Source organism: Schistocerca serialis, chromosome 2, assembly GCF_023864345.2.
Source record: "Schistocerca serialis cubense isolate TAMUIC-IGC-003099 chromosome 2, iqSchSeri2.2, whole genome shotgun sequence".
Classification (NCBI taxonomy): Eukaryota; Metazoa; Arthropoda; class Insecta; order Orthoptera; family Acrididae; genus Schistocerca; species Schistocerca serialis.
This window is the reverse complement of record NC_064639.1, coordinates 892723146-892746477: the sequence shown is the minus strand read 5'-3', so window position 1 is coordinate 892746477 and position 23332 is coordinate 892723146. Positions and strand designations below refer to the sequence as shown.

Sequence of the window (23332 nt, the reverse complement as noted above, 5' to 3'; positions counted from 1 at the left end):
CTAGTACCATGGAAGTCATTCCCTCATGTCTTAGCAGATGTCCTATCATCCTGTCCCTTCTCCTTATCAATGTTTTCCACATATTCCTTTCCCCTCCGATTCTGCGTAGAACCTCCTCATTCCTTACCTTATCAGTCCACCCAATTTTCAACATTCGTCTATAGCACCACATCTCAAATGCTTCGATTCTCTTCTGTTCCGGTTTTCCCACAGTCCATGTTTCACTACCATACAATGATGTACTCCAGACGTACATCCTCAGAAATTTCTTCCTCAAATTAAGGCCGGTATTTGATATTAGTAGACTTCTCTTGGCCAGAAATGCCTTTTTTGCCATAGCGAGTCTCCTTTTGATGTCCTCCTTGCTCCGTCCGTCATTGGTTATTTTACTGCCTAGGTAGCAGAATTCCTTAACTTCATTGACTTCGTGACCATCAGTCCTGATGTTAAGTTTCTCGCTGTTCTCATTTCTACTACTTCTCATTACCTTCGTCTTTCTCCGATTTACTCTCAAACCATACTGTGTACTCATTAGACTGTTCATTCCGTTCAGCAGATCATTTAATTCTTCTTCACTTTCACTCAGGATAGCAATGTCATCAGCGAATCGTATCATTGATATCCTTTCACCTTGTATTTTAATTCCACTCCTGAACCTTTCTTTTACTTCCATCATTGCTTCCTCGATGTACAGATTGAAGAGTAGGGGGGAAAGGCTACAGCCTTGTCTTACACCCTTCTTAATACGAGCACTTCGTTCTTGATCGTCCACTCTTATTATTCCCTCTTGGTTGTTGTACGTATTGTATATGACCCGTCTCTCCCTATAGCTTACCCCTAATTTTTTCAGAATCTCGAACAGCTTGCACCATTTTATATTGTCGAACGCTTTTTCCAGGTCGACAAATCCTATGAAAATGTCTTGATTTTTCTTTAGCCTTGCTTCCATTATTAGCCGTAACGTCAGAATTGCCTCTCTCGTCCCTTTACTTTTCCTAAAGCCAAACTGATCGTCACCTAGCGCATTCTCAATTTTCTTTTCCATTCTTCTGTATATTATTCTTGTAAGCAGCTTCGATCCATGAGCTGTTAAGCTGATTGTGCGATAATTCTCGCACTTGTCAGCTCTTGCCGTCTTCGGAATTGTGTGGATCAGGTAGTCATACAACCCTCAAATGGGTCAAATGGCTCTGAGCACTATGGGACTTAACTTCTGAGGTCATCAGTCCCCTAGAACTGAGAACTACTCATACCTAACTAACCTAAGGACATCACACACATCTATGCCGGAGGCAGGATTCGAACCTGCGACCGTAGCAGACGCGCAGTTCCGGACTGAAGCGCCTAGAACCGCTCGGCCACCGCGGCTGGCTGCACAACCCTCGTTCGAACGATATTTGAATACTGCCAGGTCAGTCTGCACCCCATTTTATCAGTCGTCAGTCTTCTGACTGGTTTGAAGCGGCATTCTATGAATTCCTCTCCTCAGCCAACCTTTTCGTCTGGAAGACAGTAGCACTTGCAACCTACTTACTCAGCTATTTGCTGGATGTGTTCCAGTCCCTGACTGCCTGTACAGTTTTTGTTCTCTACAGTTTCCTCTAGTACCATGGCGTTATTCCCTGATGTCTTAACAGATACCCTGTCAACCTGTCCCTTCTTCCTGTCGATGTTTTCCAAATATTCCTTTCCTCGCCGATTCTATGGAGAACCTCCTCATTCCTTACCTTATCAGTCCATTTCTTACTTTGTCAGTCCATGCCCTATCAATCCACCTAATTTTCAACGTTCTTCTGTTGCACCACCCCTCGAATGCTTCCATTCTCTTCTGTCTCGACTTTCCCACAAACCATGTTTCAGTTCCATACAATGCTGTACTCGAAAATGCACTCTCATAAATTTCTTCCGCAAATTGAGGCCTATGTTTGATACTACTAGGCTTATCTTGGCCACGAATGCCTATCTGCCAGTGCTAGTCTGCTTTTTATGTCCTCCGTGTTCTGTCCATCACCGGTTATTTTGCTGCCTACGTAGCAGAATTCCTTAACTTTATCTACTTCGTGATTCCCAGTTCTGACATTAAGGCCGCCGTCCTAGAGACTGCCCTTGATGTAGCCGGCGGGCGACAAAGCGTAACTGTTTTCCTCGTTCTTCTCGTTTCTTCTATTTCTCTCCACTCTTAAAACAGTAGAGGTGAAAGACTACAGCCATGCCATACACCCTTTTTAATCCGAGCACTTTTCTTGGTCTTCCAGTCTTATTGATCCTCTCTTCGGTCTTTTACATGTTGTGTTTTACCCGTCTTTCCATACAGCGTACCCTTATTTTTCTAAGAATTTCGAACATCTTGCACCATCCTGCACTGTCGGAGACTTTTTCAAGGTCGACCCTGCTTCCCTTTCCAGGCAGGCAGGATTGATACGAGAATAGCAAAGATCGGAAGAACAGCAGCGCTTTCCGTCACAGATTCATTTAGTGAACGTGAAAGCCGAGTCCAGTGGCATTCGCTACAAATCACTATGTGGTTTACTGTAAGGTTCCAAGAGTTTACTTTCCTTGAAAACTGCCCGCATCTCGTGGTCGTGCGGTAGCGTGCTCGCTTCCCACGCCCGGGTTCCCGGGTTCGATTCCCGGCGGGGTCAGGGATTTTCTCTGCCTCGTGATGGCTGGGTGTTGTGTGCTGTCCTTAGGTTAGTTAGGTTTAAGTAGTTCTAAGTTCTAGGGGACTGATGACCCTAGATGTTAAGTCCCATAGTGCTCAGAGCCTTGAAAACTCCACATCTACATCTACAGCGTGTAAAAAAAGTATCACTTTTCCAAATCCGATATTTTGTGGACTCCCAGCTACATAGAGAGAAATGACCATTGCGACAGAATAAAAGAAATAAGAGCTCAGAAGGGAAGGCTTACGTCTTCATTTCTCCTTAGTGCTATTCGATAGTCGAAATGCTGAGAAATAGTTTTACAGCGCTTCTATGAACCCTCTGCCAAGTACTTAAGTGTGAAAAAAAGGTATCGCTTTCTCGAAACCCCGTAATTGTCTCACAATGGGACACATAAGTTTGAATTTGGCTCGAAGGTGACTACAGCCTTCCTCTCCAACGGTGCAAAATCGTAGGGCCCTGCGACGTTACCCGCGGGCTTGGCGATGCTTCAAACAGCAACGTGTCGAGACTTGCGAAGAAAAGGGCTACAGAAGTTCATTTGTCGTGTAAGGTGGGTTAATGGTGTCACATTGATACAAAATTTCAGTACAATTCTGCCCTATACAATCGCGGACGTGTCACATGATGGGCAGGACGTCTCTCTCCCACATTTTGCCCCTTATTTTGACGTCTCTGCAACGAAGACCGGAACCGCGCCGCCCAGCACTGAAATCACTTGGTTTTCTTACGGATGGCCGAGGAAAACATTTCACACACACCAACGCTCAGAATAGATACTAAAATCCGCCAGGACATGGTATAATGGGCGTCAATGAAAACACCACTTCCTCTGGGGCAGCCGGCCGGTGTGGCCGAGCGGTTCTAGGCGCTACAGTCTGGAACCACGCGACCGTTACGGTCGCAGGTTCGAATCCTGCCTCTGGCATGGATGTGTTTGATGTCCTTAGGTTAGTTAGGTTTAAGTAGTTCTAACTTCTAGGGGACTGATAACCTCAGCAGTTAAGTCCCATAGTGCTCAGAGCCATTTAAACCATTTGAACCCCTTGGGCAAAACGACACTTCGCACTGTAATGAGCAGCAGGAGGACGTTCTTGACAATCAACCCTACCCTAAGGACACTGTGGGGCTGCAACCCCATTGTACGCCATCTGACTCCTTTACAGTGTAGTGCGACAGCAGATTTTTCTCTGGTATACAGTGTGCGCCACTAGGAATCGTTCAAAACCATTCAAGGAAATTTGAACGTAATTCGAAGCAGCAAAGGATGTCTATGCTTTTCCAGCCCACCCCTGTTTCGGGTCTTATTGTGCCTTGATCACGAAGGGGTAAAACCTCGACATTGCGTCAGTAACCCTCTAAGAACCCCAGTTTGGCAACACTCTTAGTGTGAACTACGCACCTTCTCTGAGCAAGTTAAAGATATAACTGTGAGAGACTTCGACACCCATTCAGCTGAGTGGTGCCTCGCACGATTGAAAGGATTCTCCATAGGCAAAGAATTTGATTGTGAGGAATTCTGCCTGTACCCTTTTGGAAATATAGAAATACCGAATCAACTTGTGCATTGCGTGTGCATGTGTGTGTCTGAATTCCTAAGGGACTAAACTGCTGAGGTCGTTGGTCCCTAGACTTACACACTACATAAACTAACTTAGGCTAAGAACAACACACACACTCAAGCCCGAGGGAAGACTCGAACCTCCGGTGGGAGGGGCCACGCAATCCGTGACATGACGCCTAAGACCGTGCGGCCACTCCGCGCGGCATTGCGTGGGAATAAAGAGGCAGTTGTACTTGACAAGAACGATTTCTGAATACGTGCTCGGTACGTGTAAATATATCGTTTGGTTCAAATGGCTCGGAGCACTATGGGACTTAACTTCTGAGGTCATCAGTCCCCTAGAACATACAACTACTTAAACCAAACTAACCTAAGGACATCATACACATCCATGTCCGAGGCAGGATTCGAACCTGCGACCGTAGCGGTTGCGCGGTTCCAAACTATAGCGCCTAGAACCGCTCGGCCGGTCAAATAGATCATTTCCTTCAATGTTTTTCACAATGTTCGAACGTGGCATATGTCAGAAAATCCTACTGCAGATCGATGTCAGTGATATGGACCGGTAACTGAGAGGATTATTTCTAGATCGTTTCTTGCATATTGCTGTAACCTGCACAATTTTCCAGTCCTGAGGTACAGATTTTATGTCGAGCCAGCTGTTGTATATGGAGCTATTACATCATCATATTCTGATAGTTGATACATAATCTGGATAGCTGTTCTTGATTATAATTCTGGAATATTTACTGCATCTTCTGTGGTGAAGGAATTTAGGAAAATCGCAAATCAGTTTCCCTGTGATGGTTCCAACTATCGTTGTTTGTGATCATAATCCCTAGGTAAGTAGTTGAATTTACTACTTTTAAATTCGCTTTATTTATTGTGTAACCGTAGTTAATGGATTTTATTTTAATAGAGGAACTCACAAGTTTTATTGTTGACGATCAGTTACCATTTTTCGGGCCATGCAGATATTCGCCTCGCAATTCGTTTTGATCTTTTGGTGACTTTACCAGACGTTAAACGTCACCCTCACCTGCAAACTATGTGAGAGGGGAGGGCTGCTCATATTGTCTCCTCATCGTTTCTGTAGCTTAAGAACGGGAGAGGGCGTGTAATACTTTCTGGGGAACCGCATGTATCTCTTGTATTTCGATTGGCAGTTTCCCGTCAGTTCTACATGGATACTCTGCAAATTACATTCAAATGCCTGGCAGACTTGAGTCATTTCTGACAGTAAATGAGAAATTCAGTAGCACAAACGCAAATTCGATGGGGGCAGAAGCTGAAGTAATGATTAAAATTTGTGCTAAGGCCGGGACTAGAGCTCGGCTCTATAGCTTCTATCCTCATCGAAGAGAAACTTTAGACTCATATGCCTCGAGGAAATTGTAATTCCGTCAGATCAATAGATCACAAATGAGACTAATGATTTTACTTTTGTATGGAGCGACAGTCATATAGTACTTTCTGGAAGATATAACCGCCCTATAACTGTACAAGAGGTTTTATTCCACAAATTAGATTTCGGCCTTAGCCCATTATCAACTGTTACAAGTACACTACTGGCCATTAAAATTGCTACATCAAGAAGAAATGCAGATGATAAACGGGTATTCATTGCACAAATATATTATACTAGCACTGACATGTGATTACATTTTCAAGCAATTTGGGTGCATAGATCCTGAGAAATCAGTACCCAGAACAATCACCTCTGGCCGTAATAACGGCCTTGATACGCGTGGGCATTGAGTCAAACAGAGCTTGGATGGCGTGTACAGGTACAGCCGCCCATGCAGCTTCAACACGATACCACAGTTCATCAAGAGTAGTGACTGGCGTATTGTGACGAGCCAGTTGTTCGGCCACCATTGACCAGACGTTTTCAATTGGTGAGAGATCCGGAGAATGTGCTGGCCAGGGCAGCAGTCGAACATTTTCTGTATCCAGACAGGCCCGTATAGGAACTCCAACATGCGGTCGTGCATTATCCTGCTGAAATGTAGAGTTTCACAGGTATCGAATGAAGGGTAGAGCCACGGGTCGTAACACATCTGAAATGTAACGTTCACTGTTCAAAGTGCCGTCAATGCGAAAAAGAGGTGTCCGAGACGTGTAACCAATGGCACCCCATACCATCTCGCCGGGTGATACGCCAGTATGGCGGTGACGAATACACGCTTCCAATGTGCGTTCACCGCGATGTCGCCAAACACGAATGCAACCATCATGATGGTGTAAACAGAACCTCGATTCATCCGAAAAAATGAGGTTTTGCCATTCGTGCACCCAGGTTCGTCGTTGAGTACACCATCGCAGGCACTCCTGTCTGTGATGCAGCGTCAAGTGTAACCGCAGCTATGGTCTCCGAGCTGATAGTCCATGCTTCTGCAAACGTCGTCGAACTGTTCGTGCAGATGGTTGTTGTTTGCAAACGCCTCTATTTGTTGACTCAGGGATCGAGACGTGGCTGCACGATCCGTTACAGCCATGCCGATAAGATGCCTGTCATTTAGACTGCTAGTGATACGAGGCCGTTGGGGTCCTGCACGACGTTCCGTATTACCCTCCTGAACCCACCGATTCCATATTCTGCTAACAGTCATTGGATCTCGACCAACGCGAGCAGCAATGTTGCGATACGATAAACCGCAATCACGATAGGCTACAAACTGTCCTTTATCAATGTCGGAAACGTGATGGTACGCATTTCTCCTCCTTATACGAGGCACCACAATAACGTTTCACCAGGCAACGCCGGTCAACTGCTGTTTGTGTATAAGAAATTGGTTGGAAACTTTCCTCATATCAGCACGTTGTCGGTGTCGCCACCGGCGCCAACCTTGTGTGAATGCTCTGAAAAGCTCATCACTTCCATATCACAGCGTCTTCTTCCTGTCGGTTAAATTTCGCGTCTGTAGCACGTCATCTTCGTGGTGTAGCAACTTTAATGGCCGGTAGTGTATTACACATCATTTTTCTTGAGTAGAACCGAAGTCGTCGTGAAAACAGGTATAACATGTGTGACCGAAGATAAATGGTTTGAAGCTGACTTAGGTACTACTCAAATCTAATGATGTATAATACTTCTCACATTTGATAACGGCCTAAGGCCGAAATCTAGATTGTGGAATAAAACCTGTTGTACAGTCAAAAAAAAATGGTTCAAATGGCTCTGAGCACTAAGGGACTTAACTACTGTGGTCATCAGTCCCCTAGAACTTAGAACTACTTAAACCTAACTAACCTAAGAACATCACACACATCCATGCCCGAGGCAGGATTCGAACCTGCGACCGTAGCGGTCACGCGGTTCCAGACTGTAGCGCCTATAATTGCACGGCCACTCCGGCCGGCTGTTGTACAGTCAAATGGCGGTTATATGTTTCAGGAAACAAATGAGAGTTTTTCCGAGTGGTAACGGATAGCGACAGGGACCATTTCAATAATTCGTGAGCGGAGACTGCTTATCACAGAGTGAGGCCGGCCTGGCTGACAGAGACAGGTACCACGGTGTGGGTAGCACGGGCGTCTGCAGAAGTTTTCCGGGAATGAGGTGGAAGGGTAGCAACACTCTAAAACACGGACGATATGGGCAGTTTCGAGATATGTCATGCCAGAAGAACAGTTTGACAGGTGACACAAAGAACTTCTGATACGCTGATACCGGTGATCCATTCGGTAAATGAATAAAAGTTCTGTACTGCAGATTCCAGTGGGTGGGAGGGAGGGGGGAGGTGCCCCCTTGGCTCTCCCCTCTTGCAGACGCCTATGGTGAGTATTGAGGAAGGTTGACAGGGCCACGCGGTCAGTTGTGTGGTTTCTTTGTGGGGTTCACGTAACAAAACCGACTGACTGGCACAGTGAGTGGACGGCGCGGGCCGCGTCAGTGGTCGACCAGGAGGCGCGCGAGCGAAGTGTGGTAGCTGGCTGCGGGTGCTTTGTACGCGCGTGCTGGGTGGCTGGGTGCCGCCGCCGCGTGCCCCGTCCCTGGCAGCGGGGCAGCAGATGGCCGGCGGCAGATAGCGGGGTCCGACTGCGCCGCAGACGAGACGCGTGCCACTGCGCATGCGCTGACTGCGCCACCCATGCCAATGGGACGCGCCAGTGACAACTCAGTTCTGCGCTTAAACGGGTGTAAGCGCTTCTCGCACTGAATCAGTACATCGGTACTGTTTTTATTATTATTGATGTTATTATTATTATTATTATTATTATAGAAATACCTGTAGATGGCGCATTACAAAATAATACGTGCCTGTTGCATTTGCATGTTCACTAATATCCAGCTATAGCACGACACGGTTTATATCCAGCTATAGCACGACATTTCGAGGGAACATAGACTGCATCCGTTCACTGTCCAGACTGCACCTTATCGTGCGTATGTTAATAACGTAGGTAGTAAGGCGAGTTCCGAATGACGTACCACAAACTCGCATATATTCTGGAAATCGATCAATAAAGAATAAAACAATTGCACTTTACATTTGACAACGGTTAATTGTACTTGTGCGGCCAAAACTAACCCACGATCACCAAACCGATCGCATTCCGAGAATCCGAATTGATGTTCAGCTGTTTGTCACACACGAATGTCTGAACGTCATTGCAATGTGAAATACAGACACTGTATAAACACAGATACTGTAACCACCAATGACGTATCCATGCCTCGACGGGCTAAAATGACGACATATCTTTTGTCTCCCTGTGCGAGAATCACGAATTGTGTGAGTTTAAGGATTGTGACTACGTGACAGATGCAAGTTTGGATCGGTCGTGGAGGCGTCCTTGAATAGCATAAGTGGTTAATGCGATCGCTCGAAATAAGTGGGGAATCCGAACAAAAACGCTTTTACCTGCAAACGCAAACTGGCCTTTGAGGTCACAACAGCGAACAGGAGTAGCGCACGAGAGCGAACTTACACGTTACAAGACTTTAAGGTGACTAACGTTTGATGTGTGAGTGAAGCGAAACCTTTTCCCATATTGTTAAATTAAAACTCCTGCGTCGTTTATGTGAAGGTACGGATGAAATTAAAACCAGCTTCAATCTTCAGGTTACAGCAGGTGAAAAATTTACATTACAGTAGAGCACCGACTTTCCGAAGTAATTGGGAGACGTGGGTCTTCAGAGAACCACTTTATTCCTTAATAGAACTGTAATTTTTTATTTACTAATTTACCAATAGAAACGACATATATTTTATTGTTACAAATACAAGTACGGTAGGAATATATGAAGGGCTTATTTCAATAGTGGTACAAGTCCATTACCTCCACTTTTCTGTCTATAATGCTTCTGAAATTAATGGTCGAAACAAACAGAAAGAAAGGTTAATCCTTAGCAAGAAGCCATATGCTTGAATATTCCTGGTATCTCAACTGCAGATTTTTCAGCGCTCATTTAACTTTAGGACTCTGTATCTCAGAATGAACAAAAATGGACTTGTACCACTATTGAAAAAAGCCCTTCATATGTAGTACAGCCTAGTAGAGAAAAATATACCATAAAGATGCATTGTGCATGTATATTACATATGTACAGAATTAACGCTTTAAAAAATGCTTCATTTTTGTGTCCAAGCGAGCCTACTCGCTTACGAGCAGCTAAGCCAGGCACTTTTTTCATGACAGATGACTGATACTCGTCGCTCTCACTTTAAGCTTCAAACCATCACAAGGCTGTTCCTGAACATGCAAATGCTTCACAAGCAGCCGGTATATTTCCAGCAGCACGTATATTTTTAGCTTCAGTTTCTGGACTACTAGTTGATGAGATGCTGGCGGTGTCACCTTTACAAGTGACGAGGTTTACGGTTTCGCTATGCTGCATGATCTGGTGCCCCGGAGGTGCATCGTTGACATTCAGCCCTGCTTGAACGTCGTCCTCCTCACATTCATGGCAATTGAGTTCTTTTAGTATGTTGAGTATTACGATCATATTTTATTCGTCATTTTCAGTTAGACTTTGAGATCTTTCCGCCATACTCAAAATTTTCATGGCCTTTTTTTTGAGATTCTGTTCCTTTACTCTTATCACACGCTATTCCTATCATGTAGGATACATCTTCCAATTTTTTTATGATTTCATAAGATTTTCTTCTCCATCCTCTTTCCTTATTAACTGTAATTTAAGTAACAATTCTCTTTAGTCTCGATAACGCCTTGACCCAGGTGCTGCAATAAGAGAATAACTTTAGACGGAAGAAACATCACGTTTATGAACTCGTCCTTTACCTTTAATACATCACATGATGGATGAGATGATGCTTTTTCAAAGAACAATCGTGTTTTCTCCCTTTTGTCATTCTTTAACTGATGAACTTTTACATAGAGTACAAAAACTTGACGTAAGTCATTCCGTGAAAATCGTCCTTTCCATACAGGCGCTCTTTTGTGAAGTGTAAACAACAGGTATCATAGTCATATTAACGTGATTGAAACAACGCGATTTCTTACGTTTACCAATGACGTAGGCAGTCGGTGGCGACGAGTAGCATTAGCACAAGTTAAAGCATTAACTCTGTGCTTGCTTACTTTGTTACCAGACGCTACTAATTCACGACGTGAAGTAAGAATTTTTCGTAGGCAAGCTTTCTAATTGAGCCCAGTTTGTCAGTATTGTAATCGATCCCGGGAGTATAATCATCCACCTTCAGTACGTCTCTTAGTTTTGTTTTGAAAGAATCCGTAGACAGGTTTTCTATTTGCATTTGAAGCTCACAAATACCGTGCCTTGACTTAAGCGTTTTAACAAGTCAGTGCCTGTTTTAAAATTCTGTGGCCATCCATGATTTTCAGTAAATTGAATTACGTTTTCACACAGAATAGAACCAGAGAGAGGTTTTGTGATCATTTTTGTGTAAGCCACCCACTCGTAAACAGCAGCAACGAGCTTCATAGTTTTACGACTTGTCGCCGGCCGGAGTGGCCGTGCGGTTCTAGGCGCTACAGTCTGGAACCGCGTGATCGCTACGGTCGCAGGTTCGAATCCTGCCTCGGGCATGTATATGTGTGATGTACTTAGGTTAGTTAGGTTTAAGTAGTTCTAAGTTCTAGGAGACTGATGACCACAGCAGTTAAGTCCCGTAGTGCTCAGAGCCATTTGAACCATTTTTACGATTTGTCGATCCATCAGTAGAATGAACCTAGAAGTAAAAATTTGTGAACTCGTCTTTTGGTTTTTTTTATGTCAGTAACTGTCGATTATCAGCCTTGTACTCATTAGATAACTTGTTGCAGACTCATCTTTCTCTAACTTTTTATGAATCTCTTATTTACCTCTCGTAGAAAGGAAAAAAATATAATATTTGGGGTTTTTCGATCTGAAAGTTTACTTTCAGTGTAAAAGTTGGCACAAGGGATCATAACAGTGCGCAAACGGTTACTATTGTCGGCGATTCGGGATTAGTACGAGAGGGAGGGAGGAGGTGGGAGCGGAACAAAGACAATAAAATAGTTCGGTCGAATTCTTCTGTATTTCCGCAAATGCATGCCGTTATTGGCAAACAGTCAATCACAGCAGGAGCTACAGCCTGAAGAATAAGTCAGTTCAGTGAAACGGGTCGAACATTTTATTCCTAGTTACCCAGGCCGCTACGGTCTCGCCATTCCATCTACGGAGAGTGAGTGCAGTCTGAATAAATCTCTCTGCCTGTGCTGCTTAGTGATGCCACGCGTCGCTCTCTCTCGCGTAGTTTATGGATTCCTCAGTGAATCTGTATTCCAGCCACGCAGCGTGCGTTATGAATGACGCACTTCACCCAGTGGCACAGTTTGTCGTCCTGCCAAGCGGCGCTATGTGCCAGATGACAGATCGTCGTCTGGGACCGGGGACACGGCCGTGTCCGGGATGTCTGGAGCAGGGCAGAGTGCTGTCGACGCTACACGGGTCAGTCTGACGTCACGCGCCGCCCCCTGTAGCGTCGCGACGGCGGCGCCGGGGTTACACGAGGTCAGCACGCAGTGCGTCGGCGCCCCTGGCAGATGCCCAGCGCGCTGTCGGCCGCGGTGCATGCGATGCCGGGGGATAGCGCCGCCTCACACGCACTTCCTGGCACCGGGGCAGCCGTGCGTGGCCCCAACATGCAGCCTGCGGTCGCGTTCACAGTAGTTCTTTTTTTATTCGCTTTGATATTTACAATCATAAAGCCCTATCCAAAATATGATAGAAAACTAGAATTGCAGAGGGTCCGCCTTCTCGAAGGAAAACAATTTACACTGTTGTGTACTCTGTACAGTAGAGAACCAGTTCTGAGATCGTAATTGTTGGTATCAACATGACAATGCTCCCTGTCATAAGCGAACATCTATGGGGTTTGTGGAGGATACAATTTCTGAAACGGACTGGCGTGCCCAGACACGTGACTTGAAACCAATGGAACACCTTTGGGATGAGTTACAACGACGACTTTGCTCCAGACCCTATGTTTTCTGATTGCGGCTCTTGACGAATTTTCATATTTGTTGTAAGTACCTACGGGACCAACCTGCTGAGTTCAACGGTCCCTATACTTACACACTACTTAATCTAACTTAATCTAACTTACGCTAAGAACGGCACACACACCCATGGCCGAGGGAGGACTCGAAACTCCGCCGGGTGGCAGAAGCGCGAACCGTGACAAGGCGCCTCCACCGCGAGACTACCCCGCGCGGCTCTTAAAGAAGAATGGCTGTCATACCTCCACATCCTTTCAGACACCTCATTGAAAATATCTACAGCTGACTTCTAACCGTCGTAAAGGAGAAGAGTGGACCCTCCTCATATTAATGTTCACTAACGCCGGCCGCGATGGTCTCGCGGTTCTAGGCGCGCAGTCCGGAACCGTGCGACTACTACGGTCGCAGGTTCGAATCCTGCCTCGGGCATGGATGTGTGTGCCCGCATCTCGTGGTCGTGCGGTAGCGTTCTCGCTTCCCACGCCCGGGTTCCCGGGTTCGATTCTCGGCGGGGTCAGGGATTTTCTCTGCCTCGTGATGGCTGGGTGTTGTGTGCTGTTCTTAGGTTAGTTAGGTTTAAGTAGTTCTAAGTTCTAGGGGACTGATGACCATAGATGTTAAGTCCCATAGTGCTCAGAGCCATTTGAACCATGGATGTGTGTGATGTCCTTAGGTTAGTTAGGTTTAAGTAGTTCTGAGTTCTAGGGGACTGATGACCACAGCTGTTAAGTCCCATAGTGCTCAGAGCCATTTGAACCATTTGTTCACTAACTGGTGTAGAGATACTTTTGACTAGCTAGTGTACTTTGCCTTTTTTTACCTTATGTATGTCCTGTGGCTCCCAACAGAAATCAGCCACAAGTATATATTAACACAGCATGTTATCTGCAACACGAGGATGATAGGGAACGTCTGAACCGGATTTTTTTAATATAGCCTCTAAACTAAGTTATCCGGTAAAATAGCTACATATGCTTCTTTCTGATGATAAACAGTTCAGTAGCGAACCTGTCCTGAACTATACTTGGCTATTATTAGCCTAATAAATGTGTTGTTGTTATTGTTTGTATGTTTAAAGTTACCTGCGAACATCGGTAAAATTTGGTGAGGTTTTGATTTGGAATAGTATATGATGTGATTTGCTATTCACAGATTCTGTTGCGGATTTATAACAGCGTTTACTTACGTTTTCTCGTGATCGTTCGCGAATTCTGAATGTTACTATGTTGCTGTGCCTTACACACACTTTTCACTGTACATTTACGTTCCAGAGGCAGTGTTGACAGTCGTTTGTTTCACTGTTTAGTTTGCAATTGGCGGCAGCGAAGTTTGAAATTGTTCAGTTGTGTTTTTATTGTGTGTGTGTGTGTGTGTGTGTGTGTGTGTGTGTGTGTCTGGTTCAAATGGCTCTGAGCACTATGGGACTTAACATCTGAGGTCATGAGTCCCCTAGAACTACTTAAACCTAACTAACCTAAGGACATCACACAACACCCAGTCATCACGAGGCAGAGAAGCTCTCATATGAGTCTGTGGGTGTGGAAGCGCGTATTTTGTTTGATAGTTCGGTTAAATTGTTGAATAATGTTCTGTTGCAGACTACTATTTGATCATGGATGATTTTTATGCCATGCTTAATAACCTTTAGGTGTGTTAGTTTCCTTCTGTTGTTAATAAATGGTACAGATTCACTGTGTCTTGAGGTCTCGAGGTCATTTTCTATGCCTCTGGGGCGATAGCTGTTTTCAGTGAGGTGGTCTGCAATTTTGGAATTTGCGCTGTCGATTTTCAATGCTATTAAATGTTCAGAGTACCTTATTCTGAAATTTTTACGTGTCTGTCCCATGTGTTCTACTCTAAATTATTTACCTAAAAGTAACAGTAAATAATTTCGAAATAAATGAGTGGCTATTCTCCGAGAGCTCGTCAGACTTCGAGCCGTGTTCTCAACTTTCAACCGTACACCTCCAGATGTCGCTCCAATCGCTGGTTATGCGGAAACAGTACGTGACCGCAGTAATAATGGAGATATTGTGGTGACTTGGCAAGACAGCCAAGCCACTCGGAGGTAGCCGAAAGGCACGCGTTTAAGATCACGCAGACTGGCGTGAGGTCTGGAACAGGACAATGTCTTGAGAATTGCAAATAAAGTACGAAGATCTTGGAATACTTAACTTTAGTCCATAATTGGTGTGCATCGCTCTTGTTGATACATTAATAACAATCTCAATATAAACTGGTAATGGTGCCTTGCTAGGTCGTAGCAAATGACGTAGCTGAAGGCTATGCTAACTATCGTCTCGGCAAATGAGAGCGTATTTGTCAGTGTAGCATCGCTAGCAAAGTCGGCTGTACAACTGGGGCGAGTGCTAGGACGTCTCTCTAGACCTGCCGTGTGGTGGCGCTCTGTCTGCAATCACTGACAGTGGCGACACGCGGGTCCGACGTATACTAGCGGACCGCGGCCGATTTAAAGGCTACCACCTAGCAAGTGTGGAGTCTGGCGGTGACACCACAGTAAAGAAATCAGTTCTCAGAGATCTACTTTGCGTAACTTTGACGGTAAATTTCGATTGTTTAAACTCAAAGGAACCTTCTTACTTTTAAAATTAACATTGCGTTTCCACAGGAGGGCTTTGGAGCCCCACAGGCAATTTTAGGAGAAGCAGTTCAGAAAGGGAGTATCCGAGATGGGGAGTAGCTCTCGGTTCTTTATTTCGTACCAATAATATTTACGGTGTTTGGGAACGACCCTGGGTCGGGAGACGCGGCCGCTGGCTGCTATCCAGCCCGCCTCTGACTTGTTACGGCGTTCCGTCGGAAGCCGGCCATCGAACGGGTGCTCCGGCCACGAGGGGCTGAGCCGTTCCATCAGAGCCGATACCCTCAGCTGCTCACTCCACCCCACACGCTTACTCCCACGCATCGATCCCTGCGTCCTGTCAACAACTTTTGGAAACACTGGTTTTATATTTGCTGCACTACGTGAGAAGAGTGTATTATTTATGAAGTGAGAGATGGAAAAGTCAGTAAGGTTCAAATGGCTCTGAGCACTATGGGACTTAACATCTGAGTTCATCAGTCCCCTAGAACTTAGAACTACTTAAACCTGACTAACCTAAGGACATCACACACATCCATGCCCGAGGCAGGATTCGAACCTGCGACCGTAGCGGTCACGCGGTTCCAGACTGAAGCGCTTAGAATCGCTCGACCACACCGGCCGGCAGTCAGTAAGGAAACTGGACGATAATTATTTAAGTTTTCCTTGTCGTATTCCTTATAAAATGGTTTAATAGTTGCATATTTGAACCTTTCTACAAAAGTACAAGCAGTGATGTTTTTCATGTATCACTGAGGACGTTACTTAGTGAGTTTGGGTGGCGAGCCCGCCAAGGCGCACCAATGAGCGCGCAGCGCCCCTGCCGGGTTGTAGACTACTAGTGTATGGACGTCTCCCCGTCGTGTTCGCAGGTCGCCAAGCAGAGCCCGGCCGCCATGCTGGCGCCTTCCCTCGTGCTGCTGGCCGCCTGCGGTCTCGCCGCCGGCTCCCTCATCAACGGTGAGTACCCGTCTCTGTGTGTGTACTGTACTGCGTCTGCACTGCTGCCACCTGCCGCCTCACCTCTCACACTCCAGGCGGGCGTGATCAGCAGCTGAGCTCTGTACCTAAGAACATGAGTGACTGCGACAAGAGGCGAACTCGGGAAGAAATCTGCTGTGTTCACGCCATGACGTCTGATACCAGTTACGACGCGGTCTTGAGGCGAAGTATATCTAGAAGACACATGAGTCCTAGTACTGTCCATGTGCACGTTAATGACAACACTCTTCTTGCAGTCAGTAGCGTTGCGCCTCAGATTAACCGTCTGTAGGACTGCTTGTATTCTGTATTTATTTCACTATTCATAGACAAACACAACATGTACAAGTCTAAAATGAAAGTGCTGGGTGGGCAAAACAATACTGGTCCTGAAAATATTTCGTGCACCTTAAAACAGACAACCCAACTTACATTATATGCGGCCGGAACCGAAGTTAAGTTGGGTTGCCTCTTTTAATGTGCGTGAAATATTTTCAGGCCCACTTTTGTTTCGCCCACCGCTTACTAGTATATGTTCTTCGCGCACTTTGTCCTGTGACGCCACGGAGTCGGCACGTTAATCTGAATTCGGCAACGATACCGGACGACCTTTCTGTCTCCAACCCTTCTCCACACCCCCTCCGACCACCCCTCTCCTCTCCCCATGCCCCCGCCCCAAGAGGAAATTTGTCTACCCTCATTTGTCTGCGTCTAGTGTTATTCCATGGGAAAGTGTGAGAGCGTTTGGTTATTTGGTTCAAATGGCTCTGAGCACTATGGGACTTAACATCTGGGGTCATCAGTCCCCTAGAACTTAGAACTACTTCAACCTAACTAACCTAAAGACATCACACACATCCATGCCCGAGGCAGGATTCGAACCTGCGACCGTAGCGGTCGCGCGGTTCCTGACTGAGCGCCTAGAACCGCTCACCCACTCCGGCCGGCGTCGGTCATGAGTCAACAGACATTCTCACTGACAATAATTTCGGGTGAAGGCCAGATACAAACGAAAATTAACGTATTACTGTATGTTGATAATTTTTACTTTTGGACCGTCTAATTACAATGGAATGAAACACAGTTTTCGTGTCATAGGGGATTCGCCTTTACTCTTTGCAAGACGTCTTCAGTGGCCTGCAATATCTACATATACCCTGGTCCTGTGAAGTCCGAAAAACAAAATATCAAATAGCAATTATCGCTATAAGAAATAGAGCGCCAAAAACGGAACAAAAACACAGCATGTAGAATGACATCCACGAAACCTAAAAGTAAGCCTTCAAATTATTACTGCATTATAGAAAAGTAAACCGCCAGATCTGTTTATTACCTACATATACATCGTCACAGAATGTAAACTAAATAGTATACACAGAAATATCTACATATTCGAGGGCACTGATGATGCCAGGCAAAGAAAAAGGCGAAACATGCATGGCACGAGAATTGTGTGTCCTTCAGTTGTAATTAGACGGTCCAAGACTAAGAACTATCAACGCACCGTAATATTATACGCAACTGAGGACGACAGGGCTACAAATTTTGATGTAAATTAACATAGTACAATTTTAAAAGGGGGCTTTCGCTTTGATTTTTTTGGAATCACTATTCATAATTTTTCCGCTGAAGGTAGGTGCAATAAAAAAGACAAAAAAAAGAAGGCTGGGCAACATGAGTGACATTTCAACAGCTACTTCTCCTCTAAAGCAGAAAATTTTAAGAATAGTTTGCCTATTCAGATTTTTCACTTTCGTGCCCTACGTAAAGGGTGTTTTTGGCATTAAAATCTTCCTGTAACGTATTAATGTTTTAATATGACTATGTTAATTAACTCACTATTCATTAAAACAATAGCCTTTACTTATACTCGATAACCAGTGCCGACGTAGTTTGACGCCCAGTGTCGTCTATACTAGAATGACCAAGCTGATATGTAATATAAGAAGTAAGTGCTGGATCTGTATAATGGGTTCCCTCACAGATATTCAGGGAACTCAATGTATTAATTATGTCTGTTATCAAATCGCAACATTGTGAAACAAATCTGTAATCAGAACTTTGTTGTATGCACTCAGAGTGTAACTGAAATATTTCGCTCTCCAAAGCGAGTCAGCTATCGACCTTGTGCATGCAAGACACCAGATATCACAACACTCACACTTTGAAGCAATGAAGGCGGTGTATTAAATGTATACATTGTATGCAGTTTTCATTTTTACGTTATATGTACGTACCAGTGTCTAAGGATTGTAATTCTTATTAATTTGTTGGAGACACGTTTGTAGTCACTAGTGTTCGCCTTTAGGCATCTAGCCATACATCATCATCATCATGGTCATCATAATCTTCTAAGGGTTAAGTGCTATAGTCTCCTGTTCTGCTCTCCGTTATCCGTCCACCTGCTGCCATGTCTTCCTAGTTCTCTCTTTCCAATTGGCCGACAGTTCATATATTTATTTGGTAATCTATTTCTAATCATTCTATCAACATGATCCATTTCATTCTATTCTCTTGTATCTCGTCTTTAAATGAAAAGATTCTTAAATCTGATTGTTTCATTCCTTACTTTATTCATTTTTTACAGAGAATGTCTTATGAACTTCGTCTCTGCAACTTGTATTTGCGATTTTTCTTTTTTTCATACTGTCCATGGTTCGGAACAATATACAAGACTAGGCGAGGCTATAACGTTATAGAATTTTATTTGTGTTTCCTTTCTTGTTTTTCATCTTACAGTTGTTCCTCAGATAATTTGAAATCTAGTAACTTTCTCAATGTCTTTGCCTTCTTTAAGTTAAATATCATACCCTATATAACTGAATTGGATTACGTGTTTCAAAATTTTCTCATTTATTATTATTTTCCATCTTGAAAGTCGTTAATTTTGTCTTATCCACAGATGAACTTAAATTGTAGTATATTGCGTTTTGTCTCAATCTCTATAATCCTCTTTGTAAATTATCTTCTGTTTCCTGTACAATTATCTGTCGCCAGTATATAATAGAGTATCGCAAACTGCGACATAGTCGCGAATGCAATGGTGACCCGAAAAAGTAGAATAAATTTCTTTTATTTCAGGTCTATGGTCACAAACTTGTAGATTCTCAAACTACCGGTTTCGGTCAGCGATGGCCATCTTCAGGTCTGTTTTATAAAAACATGTCCTAATATACTGAGGCCATAGTGGCATCGCCAAATGCCACTACGGCTCCAGTACATTAGGACAAGTTTTTATAAAACAGATCTGAAGATGGTGATTCCTGATCCAAACCGGCAGTTTGGGAATCTACAAGACTTGAAATAAAAGAAATTTATTCTATAATAGAGTATTAATGAGAAGCTAGATCCTATTTTAATTCCTAACTGTACTTCAATTCTGTACTTTAGGTTTCCACTTCATAACAGGTGGTCAACATATAAATGAAATAAAGTGGGCGATAGACTACAGCCTTGTCCAACACCTTCGTTTATTACAATTTCATCTGATGTTTCCGAATCTGAAATTATAACTTTTTCGTATTTACATATACTCCTACATTCTCATTGGTATTAATAAGCTGTTTACGAAAACCTTCTATTTCTAAAATTTTCTGAAAAACGAGTCTTTGTACCTTATCAATGTCTTTCTCTTAATCCTAGTTACGTTTCTAAACCAAATTCCCGACGTTGTTCAGTAATTTGACATATTACAAACGCATCATACCACGAGCGTCTCCTCCTGAAGTATGGTTGTTCTTCTGAAAGTAGTGTATCAGCAGTCGTTTACGACCTTCGATAAAGAATTTTCTCGTAAAACTTTATATATGCATTCTAGTAAACTTTGTCTGCAATTTCATGTTTCGTTGCTATTGCCTTTTTTAAAATATGTATATAAATTTAGCTGTGTTTCATTCTTCAGGTATGGAACAAATCTTCCAACAGACATTTAAAAAATAGCGAAAGTCAAATCCAAAAATGATTCCTCCATATTTGATCAATTCAGCATTAATTCCATTTAGGCCAGTAGCTTTTCTGTTTCTTTTTTCTTCTTTGTTGCATTAGGGGTGATTTTAATTCTTTTATGTCTACTTGTCCTACAGACTTACTATCAGTTTTTATATAATAACTTTCTGCATCAACTTTATACATCAACTTCATCGTTCCATAAATTTCTGTAATTTTGTATCAACTGATTTTCTGTTACTGTATTACTGTTTGCAGTATCTATATTCTGTCTATCATGTTCAACATTAGCAATGAATCTTTCCCAGGATTAGCTATGGTAACTTTTTATTTTGTTGTTTTATTTCCTTTCCTTTCATAAGTTTCCTAGACTTCGTTCATCCGTGTTTGTAAACAGGTTTTATAAGTAAGCGATACAAATCACTTAACTATTATCTACATTACTGTAACTTTTAAGTAGATTATCCCTAATTTGCTTATTCACCAGGGTCTTCGATAGTTAGATGTCTTGTGCCTCCCTGTATTGTATAGAGGAAAATGTATGGCTTAAATCGTGATGACGTGTACCGTATGTGCCATCGCAGCCAATACTTCCTACTTACATTAGCTGACTTCGTCAGCTCACAAGCAACCTTTCAGTTTCCTACTCACAGATCAGTAGGAACCTCAGACTACATTCCGCAAAACAGAATCAAATACAGTATCATCGGTTCTTCGATATACTGTACAGGTTGAGTCAAAAAGGACTTCACAACTTTGGAATGATTTAGAAATTTATTGAGACAACTTACAGAATCGGTAAGTGTGTCTTTTGTAGTAAACAACATTAAGTTTCAGATAAAAGTGTCAAGTGCTACTTTGGTTAACACGTTTCTTGTAGTGGCTATTTTCACAGCAGCTGTATATAAATTGCAGTTGGTTCAAAGAAAATGCCTTTCGCATGCTGCACATCGAACTTTTTATTTTTATTTATGCACCCAGACGCATTTCGCCTTTTTTACTAGGCATCTTCAGTGAGTGTCCTGAAATATTACATGATTTGTCCTTTTTACACATGGGTTATGGTTTCACATATAGGTTATAGATTTCGTAAAAAAAACGTTAAGGAACTGTTTTCAAATCTATAACCTAGATGTGAAACCATAACCTATGTGTAAAAAGGACAAATCACGTAATATTTCAGGACACCCACTGAAGATAACTTATAAAAACGGCGAAACGCGTCTGGGTGCATAAATAAAAATAAAAAGTTCGATGTGCAGCATGCAAAAGGCATTTTCTTTGAAACAACTGCAAGTTATTTTGGTTCTATGTGACTACCATTTGTGACGCGACAAACATTCCACTGGTGATCAATTTCTTCCCACACTCGTTCTACCAAATAGGGCGTAACTTGGGCAGTGGCAGCATAGATCCAATTTTTCACGTCGGCTAAATCGTTTGGTAGGGGAGGAACATACACACGGTCTTAAGGGGCTCCGGAACGCCCTATACTTGCAATGTTAAAATAACGCTTATAAATTACATCTTTCCTCACAAAGTATTTGAGGTAGGAAGTTGAACTTTTTACAGATTATTTATTGGAATATGGGCTACAACTTAACACAGGGATTTTACAAAATTTTTGTTCAGTTATTAAAGATGATTTTTTTTCAATTGTAATGAAAATTCACAACATTTTTTTGCAATTTTTTATTTATATATTCAAAAATATACCGTTTTTTGGAAAAAGGCTGTGTTAAACTATGCAGAAGGTACTGTGTAACATTTACTGAAAGTCTGAAACAAATATGTTTGGAAGATCCTTAGAAAACATGTAATTAGTATGAGAAAATAAAAGTTTTGGGAATCGAGCGACAAAGATTGGATTAACTTTTTAGTGCATTCCAGGTCCATAGGATGGATTATCTTCATCCTCTGCAAACTCCTCCTCCAGCTTCCTCTTGTTCCTCCTCCTGCTTACTCTTGCTTGTATTTCTAGACTCTTTACAGCCCTGTCTGCAGCCCGAAGGCGTTCCTTGTCTAAAGCAAGCATCGCTCGTTGTTGTGTTCGTAGATTTTGCTACCATTTTCTTCAGTTGCAGTTACTGCAACACTGTTCCAAAAGGTGGTCATGTATGAACACTTACCACATTTCAGTTGTATTTCACTAGCAAGTCCTACGTGCTTTATTAGGGAGAGTTCCAGACCAACTTCACTACAATGAATACATCTTACACAGTTTGAAAAAATTCCTTTGAGAACCGACATATCAAATATTTCATTCACATCCGATTCGCCCATAAAACATTCATAGTTTTCACTCATTGAACCAAGCTTCTTCTGTGAAGTATTTTCTTTTCCACTTTGACTGCTATGGGCAGGTATACTTGAGAGGTTAGGTTCACTCACTCGGTTATCGTCTTTATTGTTTACAGTAATAACACATACCTTTGGCTTTCCAACATTTCTCCTTTTCTTAAAAGCCTTCAGAGGATTTCTAATAACTTTACTTTTACTCATTATTATACTTCAACAAAACAGAGACTCAAGAAACAGAATTAATTACGAATATTTTCGAGATAACGACAGAGTAAATAAACATGAAACAATCGACAATCACACCAGCGATATATATTGAACCATCACAGGTTAGCCACAACACATACTTTATCTCACATCACTAAAATGTACCTGATGAACACGGACGTTAATAATAACACCATTTGACAGCAGTTTAACAGCGCCACAGTGGGTCACGCCCATGTAGAACACATTTCAAAAAAATTTAAAAATAGTTGTAGTCTTCGGAATTGAATAAATTATATATCTATTAAAAGGTAATAGTCTGCAGAAAACGCAGAAAAGTAAAAATTGAACTTTTCATGATTTTGAGCCTTTCCGGAGCCCCTTAAATGTAACACCGGAGGGAAAAATCCATTGTCAAGTCTGGGGAGCGAGGTGGCCATGCGATTGGCCCTCCACGGCCAATCCACGGACGTGGGAAGTGATTATCGGGGAAACGTCTAACTTCCGTGAGGAAATGAGGTGGTGCACTGTCTTGCTGGTAGTAAACCATCCCATCTCTCTCATCTTAATCAATCTGTGGAATTAAAAAGTTTTCAAGCATATCCAGGTACGCAA

General features: G+C 43.1%; 1 protein-coding gene across 1 annotated transcript in view; it reads left to right on the top strand.

The window, feature by feature from the left end:
* LOC126458231 (BMP-binding endothelial regulator protein) overlaps positions 1 to 23332 on the top strand; it is a 711827-nt gene that overhangs the window by 215007 nt on the left and 473488 nt on the right. Inside the window, exon 2 of the mRNA XM_050095129.1 lies at positions 16156 to 16243. Within this exon, the coding sequence (XP_049951086.1) occupies positions 16180 to 16243 (64 nt within the window). The 5' untranslated portion in view covers positions 16156 to 16179. The remainder of the gene's footprint in view (positions 1 to 16155; positions 16244 to 23332) is intronic.